Source organism: Apaloderma vittatum, unplaced genomic scaffold (assembly GCF_000703405.1).
Source record: "Apaloderma vittatum isolate BGI_N311 unplaced genomic scaffold, ASM70340v1 scaffold11880, whole genome shotgun sequence".
Lineage (NCBI taxonomy): Eukaryota > Metazoa > Chordata > Aves > Trogoniformes > Trogonidae > Apaloderma > Apaloderma vittatum.
Window position 1 is genome coordinate 5,697 of NW_009692899.1, and position 9,819 is coordinate 15,515.

The window sequence follows — 9,819 nt, forward strand, 5'->3', positions numbered from 1 at the left end:
CACAGGCATTGAGAGAGTAGTCTACAAAGCCACATTTATTTGCACATGTACAGAACAGAGCAACAGATGTTATTGTTTTCCATACAAAATTATATAAAAACAGTATTCACCTTCATAGATAACACCATACCACTTTAAGTTGTATTAAATACATTCAGAAAGCATTCTTGCACGCACACAACATTAGTATTAGGTAGTCCCACATAACTCCAACACTGCAATATAATTATTCCTAGTGGTATGAAGGGATCGAAGATTAGTCTGTAACTAAAAAGAATCCTGGTTGAAAAGCAAGCTGAAGACTTTCCTCCACTGGCCATCAGAGCAAGGAACATCATTAACCAGATTAACTGTCTCCAGAATATAGATGTAAATACTACCAAAGCACCTGCAGAAGGCAGACAAGAGTGGTATTCCACATCGACTTGAGCTATCTTGGCCAGTGTTAACTTTCCCATTTAATCACTGCTTGCCTATGGATAGGAACAAGTTTTATAAAACTGGAAGATAGAGTTGAAGAGCTTGCGATTACAGAAGAAAACAAAAACTGTAGATCCAAATAATTTACTTTTCCTTCCTACCCAGCACTGGGGAGATTACTCCCTTCATTGGATCTTAAGATTCCCATTCTTGCAAGGAATAGAGGGGAAAACCAAAATTTTATGTTTCCTGCAACACTGCCTCCCTACATATGATCTAAAAGGGGAATTCAATTGTCAACAGGACATCTCAATCAATTTATTTAAAACGCACATTTATTTCTACCAAAAAAAAAAGTGTATGATACAGAAGAAATGATCACACCTACTTAAAGGTTTACCTATTAAAATATACAGAGGATCTAAATGAGTACAGGATGTTTAAAAAAAGATGCAAAGGAGTGTTAATCTTTTATTTTTACATTTTCAGGAACTTCACATAATTTTGGTAAGTAACCTTTTACAAAATTATGTAAAAAGTACAAGAATGCCTGGTAAACAGTCTGCATTTTTCCAAAAGATTTTTTACAGCATGCAATTCTTAAGGCAGCCTTCTCCTCCTCCTTACAAGGAATCCTTTCACTCAAATAATCTTCTGCTGCAAAGATTAGGCTAAGGAAGCTTGGTCTCTTCTGTTAACGCCTTTTGTCTTTCCTGTCTGATTTACGGTCTCTTTCACTCCGTGAAGTTCTCTTGCCTGACCGACTACTTTCTGATATAGACCTCTTTCTGTCAGATCTTGAACTTTTATCCTTCGAGCTTTTGGCATCTCTACTCCCACCTTTGGAGGACTTGTGACTTCTATCTACTCCTGAAGCATCCCTTCGCTTCCTGTCCGTGCTCCTTCTGCGCTTTCTATCTCTGTTATGCCCTCTTCCTCGGCTTCGACTTCTACTTTCACTACTGCTAGAGCTACTGCTGCTAGTGTCCCTGCTCGTGGTTCCACTTGTAGTGCTGCTGCTGGTGGAACTACTCCGACTGCTACTACTGCCAGTGCTGGAACTACTTCCACTACTGGTACTGCTTGAAGTGCTACTGCTACTACTGCTGCTGCTACTACGGCTATGACTCTTAACAGTTTTGTTCCCTGCCCTACCCCTGCTCCTACTCCTAGTCTTGCTCTTAACCTCTGCACTTGGTACCTGACTCTGCTCTGTCTGTGCCTCAATCACCTTTACAGACACCACAGCATTTTCATCCTTGTCTGCCTGGGGCTCTGTATCCTGAGTGGACTGAGACAGCTGCGGTGACTGTGGCAGCGGCACAGACTGGGGCTGGGACAGAGCCTCAGCCACAGGTTCCGGCTGACCTTCAGGTGCCTGCTCCTGTTTTTCTTCAGGTTCAGCTTCAATTTCTGGTTTGATACCCTTCTCCTCAGGAGAAGGAACATTACATACTTTTTCTGGCAGAGCATCACACTCTGTTTCTGGTTCCACTTCTTTGCCATTTTCATTTTCTACTGGTTCTACGCTGCCTGCCTCATTCAAATCAGCCATATCCTGGTCATTATCCACAGGCTGAATGTTTTCACTTTCCTCTTTTACAACTGTGACCTCTTCATGCTGACCATCCTGTTGCTTGTCATTCTCCCTCACCTCGGAAGTCTCTTCTACTTTAATCTCCGTTTCATGTTTCTGTTCATCCTCTTCCTGTTCTTTCTCTGCATCACTATGCCCTGAACCTATTTTTCCCTTTTCCTCCCCTACCTCCTCCATTTCTACATCATTGTGCTGATTACCTGTCTCCAACTCTTCCACCTGCTGAGCCACCTTACCCTCTTCCTGCTCCTTGTTCTGTTCTTCCTTCTTTTCTTCATTCTGCACCTCCTGCTGTTCTTTTTCCTTCACAGATTGTCTTCTAGGCCTGGCCTCCATTTTGTTAATCTGCTCTGCAAATTCCTTTCGCCTGCTTTCAAAGAGTGCTGGGGAACAAATGCATAAATAATAGTTGGAGATAATCTAGACACTGAAGTCTCTTTTCCCCTTAGCTATGAGCTAATAAGTTACCAAACTGTTTTAACTTATAAATACTGCATCCTTGTTCATTCTGAAGTAGCAAGCCATTCATGCATAATGAAAAACATTATGCATTACCTTGAGAAATCAAAGCAAAGGAGATAGTCAGCTCAGCTGAGTTTCACAACAGTAAAGCCCTGCACCTAAGCTAACAAAAGTTTTTTACTTGATGAAAGTCAATCCAACCAACAGTATATCAAAATAGTACCTTAAATTCCTGGTATTTATATATTAACAAGGTTATACCTCCTAAGGTAAACAAAAGACAGTAAGAATCAGCAAAAAGCTGGTTAAGTATTAAGAAAGCTTAAATAACATAAGCTATTCAGATGGGTGAGCTAGCCTATCTTATCCCCCAACCCCACACAATGAAAAAAAGCAAAACACAATGCGTTTTCAGTTTAATAAATAAAGAACAACAGGACTACCATCAACCGCAGTATTTAAAAATGTTTTTTTCCAAAAGAAAAATAGTCATCCTGTGAAACAGAAATGAAGACACATTAAAGTAAAACCAAAAAATCATAAAAGTTCCAGTGCTGTGCTCAAGAAAACACCTCCCAAATCTTTTGTAAAAACCTGCATTTCCTTGGGTCTTCAATTCATAGGATCTACCTCTTCAAAAACCAAGTTGCCACACCAGCATACGACTGGGTACTAAAACTAATATAAAGCACTATGTTTTAAACACATACCTCTGAGATTACACATACATCTTTTGACTTCTTGTAAGAGAATCAAAGCACATCCAGCATAAAAGCAAGTCACTGGAAGAGTAACCTTCACTGATGATGAACACCCACACAAGAATATACAGCTTGTCCCAACCATGAAATTTGTGTATTTAAGCTGAGAGACTTAAGAGAAACTTGTACAGCAAACATCAAAGGGAGGCAAGAACAAGGGGCTTTGTATCACAAAGACCACTTACCATTCATCTTTTTCTGTGATTCTTCCATCAACTTCTGTGTAGCAGGACACATTCTGCCAGGTATGTAGAATAAATGGGGTTTTGTCTTCGTTCTTATGTATTTAATTATTTTAGCATTATGTTCATTCCATTCTTCTTGCTGAGAAATGGAAGAAAATAACCCTAAGATACACAAGAATTGCTTAAACACAAGAAAGATCAAGAACAAAACTAAAACTCACCAACTGAGCAAGCTCAACCTTTTGCTCCAGTAACCGCAGCTCCGTCTGTTTAGCACGTCTTTCTTCAAATAGTTCTCGCCTTTCGTTTTCAACTTGCTTTCTTTCTTCCTCTGCCTGTACTTCAAGTTTTTGTTCGATTTCTTGTCGCCTTTTTTGCTAAGATAAACAAAAACATATTTAGATATTTTTTTCTAAAACAAGAAAGTGTTGTAGTTTGGTCCAATCAGAACTTTGCATTACTTACGGCATTAAAGGCATTCCTAAAAATGCATTAAGAAGTATCTCCTGCATTACACGTAATGGAAAAAAAAGTGTCACTGCTTGCTGGCACCTAATTTTTTGTGGGTCACCTATAAAATTATGTGCCCCCGTGGATTTCTGTCTAATCATTCAATTTGGATTTGAATCTTCAATACAAGCTTCAACATGTTTTTTCCCTCAGTGGCAGAGAAAAAGAAACAGATTTGAGGTAGTCCACTTGCAGAGGGAAAAAAGTCAACTCCCCCATAAACAAAAGGACTACACATTGGTGTCTGTGACCAACAAAAATTACATTGTGAATAGTTCCATTATATTTATTGCTAAGTAGATACATTAATCCATGAATGCCCTGTTTCTATGTCCTAGATAGCCACAGGCTCAGACTGTAAAACTCAGTCAGTAAAGCTCAGACTTTTGTCTGATAAAAAAAAAATAAAATAGAAAAAACCCCAACAGTTTAGTGCCTGGACAACACAACAGCTGTGTCATAAAATTTCTCAGGCCTCTGCTTTGGTTTATAGTAAATTTCTGTGTATTAAGAAAACAATGCCAATACAAATTCTCAGAGAAATGTTGCAAAGAACAGCAACTCCTCCAAGTCTCTTTATGCAAACACATACTACTATAAATCAGACAAGGGCTCCCTACTCCCTTTTTCTAGACCATCAATAGTTTCTTTTTCTAAGGGAAAGCAAGTAACAGAGAACTTTGGTCCTTTCTCATGTGCTATATGACAAGTTAAATAAAACAGCAAGATATCCAAATACTGAATCTGGAAGTAATCAATACCAACACTGCAAACCAGCTCTGCTAACACTACACAGAAAAAGTTTTAAGTGTAAGAATCTGTATCTGCTTCCACTGGACTGCTGGAAGTATAATGTTCAAACACAGTTTTTTAATCTAAAGGTTATTAATTTAATAACCCATTTAGAGCAACAGTAAACAAATACCATAGCCTCCACCATCTTATATACAAGCTTTTTGAAGTTACCACTTGAGTACAATCACGCATCCATTTATTAAAAACAGGAATTCTTGTTATCTATACTGGGAAAAGGAAGCCATCTGGAGTCAGACAGCATAATACAACCATACTTTTCTGTATACTTGGTCATAATTTAAACATCTGGAACACATCAGGGTGGGCACTGCTTCAGCAATACTTAACCACCACTATTTACAGAAGAAGCCTATGACTTATTAAATAGTTACCTGATTAAATTCCATTTACTTTGAAATGAACCTCAAATACCACAAACAAGAAAAAATCCACACCATCTATTCTGTGTTTTAAGACTTTTAAAAATGCACAGCAATTTGTCAAAAACACATTGCCTTTTCACTTCTGCAATGTCAGAAATAGTGCTGTAAATGTTATGAGTCTTTCCCATTTCTCACCCCTATTCTACTGAATTAAATCAAGGAAAAACCTGCATATGCTCTGGCTAATTTGTTGCACCTGCAACCTACACTATGGGGGATTTTCATTCCTATTTAACCAGCTTAACCACAGAACTTGTCTTCATTATTTACAATCTGATATAACTAAAAATAAGTACCCTCTCAGTAGCAACTGTGGACTCCTGTTTAAATTTTTGAAGAGTGCCCATCAACAAGCCAAATATACGTCGATTCCTGAAACAAAAAACGAGTTTGAGAATCAGTTCAAGTACTAGGATTTTTATTTACATAAACAATCAGCAAAATTTTCCACTTCAAAGACATCTATTTTTAAAGGTTTAATATTACTCAAGGCCATTAGCAATAGAACACATACTGACCGTGCCAACACTCAGGGATATAATTTACAGTGATATATCATATTTTGCTTAAGAGTAAGACAGAGCTCTTATCCATAACAGCACAGTTAGCAGCGGGAGAGTTGGAAGCCTGCATAGTTTACATCTGGAAATAATGACACTGAACAAACATAAAAAATAAATAATAATCCAAAAGCAGAAAGTACTGAAGAAAAGGTTGAGTAAATACAGCGTCAGCTCTAAGTAAAGCAATGAACTGGAAGGTCATTGGGCTTTCTGAAAAATGTACACCTCCTTCCCTGCTCAGAGGATTAGGGAGAAATGGAGCTGCAGGGGAGTGAAAGCTTATCTGTCACAGCTTGCCTAATGCTATCTTCTACAAAGAGACACTCTACTGTGGGAAGAATAGGGAATTGCTCTCATGCAACTAAGTATTGTTTTGAGAAAACGTAAGTAAAATTCTTCAAAGAATTCCCTTCAAGAACTGATTTCCTGAATTTCACCTTCTCCTTCTTTCCATTTAATCCCAAATTAAGCCTTTACGGCAAGAGGCAGACTTTTATTCACCTTGAACTGTTACACAATTAAGAGAGAAAGGAAATGCTACTCCCTTCAGTTGAGCATCCCTCTACCACAGTGGCTCAGACCTGACACGGAAAGGTAAACGTACCTGTATATTAAAATGTAGCAATAGGAACAAAGAAAGAATTGAGAGCTAGAGATTAGTCAAAGTGTATTCATATATGAAAGACATCCCAGAGGATATCCTCTTAAAAAGCTTTTTTCCACCACAAGTCACACAGAGATGATTGCTGATTTTTCTCATCTGCCCAGAAGAGCACAGAAAGCGCAGAACTGTAAAGCTACAATTCTGAGGAGACAAACTTTTAGTGCTGGAAGCCCTAGGAAGTCTGCTAAGAATTTTGAAAGTATTTCTGTAAGAAAAGCAATTAGAAACTGGTGATGGAAGCAACAGCAATCTGTTAGTGGTGTTGTAACTGTAAAAGCAGCAAGTGAAGTGTCTTTTCTGTGCTAACTGATCTGTGGTCCTTATCAGAGCAGCATCTCTATCGTTCCTTATTCCAGTTCCCATTACTCTGTTTGTTTGAGGTATGGGTTATTATTGCACCAGGTGAGCTGCAGAATGAAGTGGATGGAGTCCAAGAGGTTGGACATGGTTGCAAATTTGCTTTTCCAATGCCTCCTTCCAACAGAACTCCATCTCAGCAAAAAATTCCTGAGATCCCCTGACACAAAATACAGAAAAAAATGAGATACAGAGAGGAGGAATCTAAAAAGAAGCAGGTAAAAGGAAGGTCAGACCATACACACAGTAATAAAAGAAAAGCATCACCATGGAATACTGTGTTTGGAAAAAAAAAAAAGCAAGAAACAAATAAAAAAAACCCCCACCCACAAAAGCTCCTTCAGCCAACAAAATAAATGCTCTATCAAGATAGCTGCAACAGGACAAAAAGTTAGGTAACCAAAAAAGCTCTACATATTTGTGTCTTACTCAAACAGGACCAGTTAGAACAGCACTAGCAAACCTATTCCTGTAGGTGGCCTGAGAAGTAGAACCCTGTCACAAGTGAAGCAAACGACCTGTTGTTACTGCTCCGAAGTATTTTGAGGGACTATTTTTAAAACCACTTTTATACCAATTATGGTACCTCACCAACATCACTTTTCATACATAATAGCATCTATATTATAGAAAACTTTTAAATTCTAGATCCACTACTGAGAAGTAACATGTTAGCGCTTATGAGAGATTTCTGCATACCTTTGTTTTCCTTTCTCATCCATATTTTGATCTTGTATAAGGTCTCGACGTGTTCGTTCTTTGGAGGTAGCAACAACAGAAGATGGCAACGCTGGCTACAACAAAGAAAAACAAGCTACTTCGTTCATGTTCCAGATAAGTAAGTTTCTTCCTACACAGCTCCATTTACCATGTATTACCTTTTTAATATCATCATCCTCTGCGTCGCTTTCTTGGCGTGATTCTCTTCTTGTCCGACGTTCTCCACCCAGCCTGAGGAAGAAAAAGCATTAGAGAATATATACTTAGGTCACTAGAGAACATATACTTAGGACAGCACCTGCTCTAAGTTAAGAAAAATACAGGTCAGCATATCTAGTCGGAAGAACCAACACTTCCAGTAAAAATCTTCCCCCATTCTAATGACCAGTAAGTAGTATTTTTACAGACAGAATCTACTGTTAGTAAAAGTCAGTGAGAGAAAACAGTTTATGTTTTAATACAACTTGCACAGTAAAGTAAAACAGCAGAGCCCACATTACCACCATATGTGACTTTTAAAAATACCTTTGAAATTTATTTCTTGTTTTCAATGTTTGCACTTCTCTTTTTCCAGAATCTTTAAAATGGTATAAGAGGACCATGAGACAGATTTAAATGCATAAAGACATAAAGGTGGGTATGATTTTAGAAACGAGAAATCCAAATATCTACAAAACGGGGAAGGAGGGGTAGAGCACTTAGGACCTGAGAACTGAGATGAACTGAGGCTTTACCAAAGAACTACCAGGCAGCGTGTTAAATAAAAGTTATTTGCAGCTTTCGGTCTCGGCTTTGTGGCACAGTACTTGACTACTGGTTAAGGAGTTTCACGGTATTCATTTTGGGTTAACTCAAAAATCCAAAAGCAAGTTTTGCTTTAGGCAAGAACTACCATTGTGTGTAAGTGCCCAACAGAATGAAGCTCACTATATTCAGGCACAGGATGAATCCGTATCCAGATATGAAACCTCAAAATGCGAGTCCATTGCCACACTGCATGCATGCAAGTTACTGACTGTATTTATTGAGATCTCTGTTATAGTTGTTGCCTACTATAAAACAAATGTGAGCTGTTAAACAGGATATAACAAGACTGTACATGATGGGAAACACAAAATTTCAACAATCTTTGCATGGCTGTAACTTTACATTATTGCTATAATCTTTATATTTCTATAAGGTATGGAAGGAAAAAATAAGTTTCACCACAATCAACTGCTATACATTTCCAACAAGCCCTGAATATGTAATCTCTGAAGAAGGCAGTGAAAATCATCGGTTATTGACAGTTATTGAATCTAATTATTTTAAATTTATTGTTATAAATTCTCATTCTGATAAAAGCAAGTTCTCTGCACCAGTTCTTAGACCCACCTACTGGTTGCCCCTTCAAGATCCCTCTGTTTGGCTGGGGGTCCTCCTCCACTATCCGAGAATCCACGCCTAAAAGGAAAACACTTGTGATCTCAGAACAGGTTAGGGTAAACTAAGTGTTTAAACTTACTGCTTGTGGACCAACTAATTGAAACTTGAATTTATGCACTTATTCAACTGAGTAACTACACTCAACTAAGGAGCCTCATTATGTTCAAACGTTTATTTTTGCAAATTTTCAAGATGTCTTAACTAGCAATTTAATACTGAAATTCAACAACAAAAAAAAATTAATCTGCTATATACTCTATTAAGAAAGAGCTACTGAACAAAAACCGGCCTTTTAATTCGACTTGAGGCAGGAGGAAGGAGACAAAAAACCACCCCAAACCAAAAACCCACAATAAAACACTAATTAGTTTTACCTACACGTTTTAAAATTCCTACCAATTTCAACTGTTTCCATTCTTCCTAGAAAAAAAAAGTACCCGTTTCTTAAATAGCGAGAGATCCATTTTGGTCAATTTCCAAGAGACAAGGTGCCAGGTACCATATCATAACACCACCCTTAATGCTGATGTTCCACCTTTCTTCCAGGCTAATGGCTGAAAGGCTTAGAGAAAAGCACCACTTTAAACCTATTATAACCCGGAGGGAGAAGGTACTTTAAGTTTCAGGCTCTGACATAAAACCCTAAATGCCCTGTAGGCCAGCTCTGGTGCCTGCTCATTGAAACAGCCGGACAGTGAGCAACGGGGTCAGAGGAGAAACCTAAAACATCACAGGACAAGGGCAGCAAACGCCCGCCGGGGTGAAGGGGGGAAGAAAACCCACCGCCCGCTCCGCAGCTCCTTACCTCAGCAATAAGCTCCCACGCCCTCTACCTCCACCAGGGCCTGTGAGGGCTAACAGTCTGTTCTGAGGGGGCCTGCAACAGACAGCGGGCGCTGTTAGGGGACCTACCCCGT

At 38.7% G+C, this 9,819-nt stretch overlaps 1 protein-coding gene across 1 annotated transcript; it reads right to left on the reverse strand.

Moving 5' to 3' along the window:
* Positions 1 to 878: 878 nt before the first annotated feature.
* Positions 879 to 9,781, reverse strand: PNN (pinin, desmosome associated protein; the record flags this gene model as incomplete). The annotated part of the gene is made up of 8 exons (XM_009872805.1): positions 879 to 2,400; positions 3,426 to 3,564; positions 3,647 to 3,802; positions 5,470 to 5,545; positions 7,457 to 7,551; positions 7,636 to 7,708; positions 8,852 to 8,920; positions 9,708 to 9,781. Coding segments are annotated over 8 exons (1,968 nt in total), but the record flags the coding sequence as incomplete, so codon positions are not given.
* Positions 9,782 to 9,819: the final 38 nt, after the last annotated feature.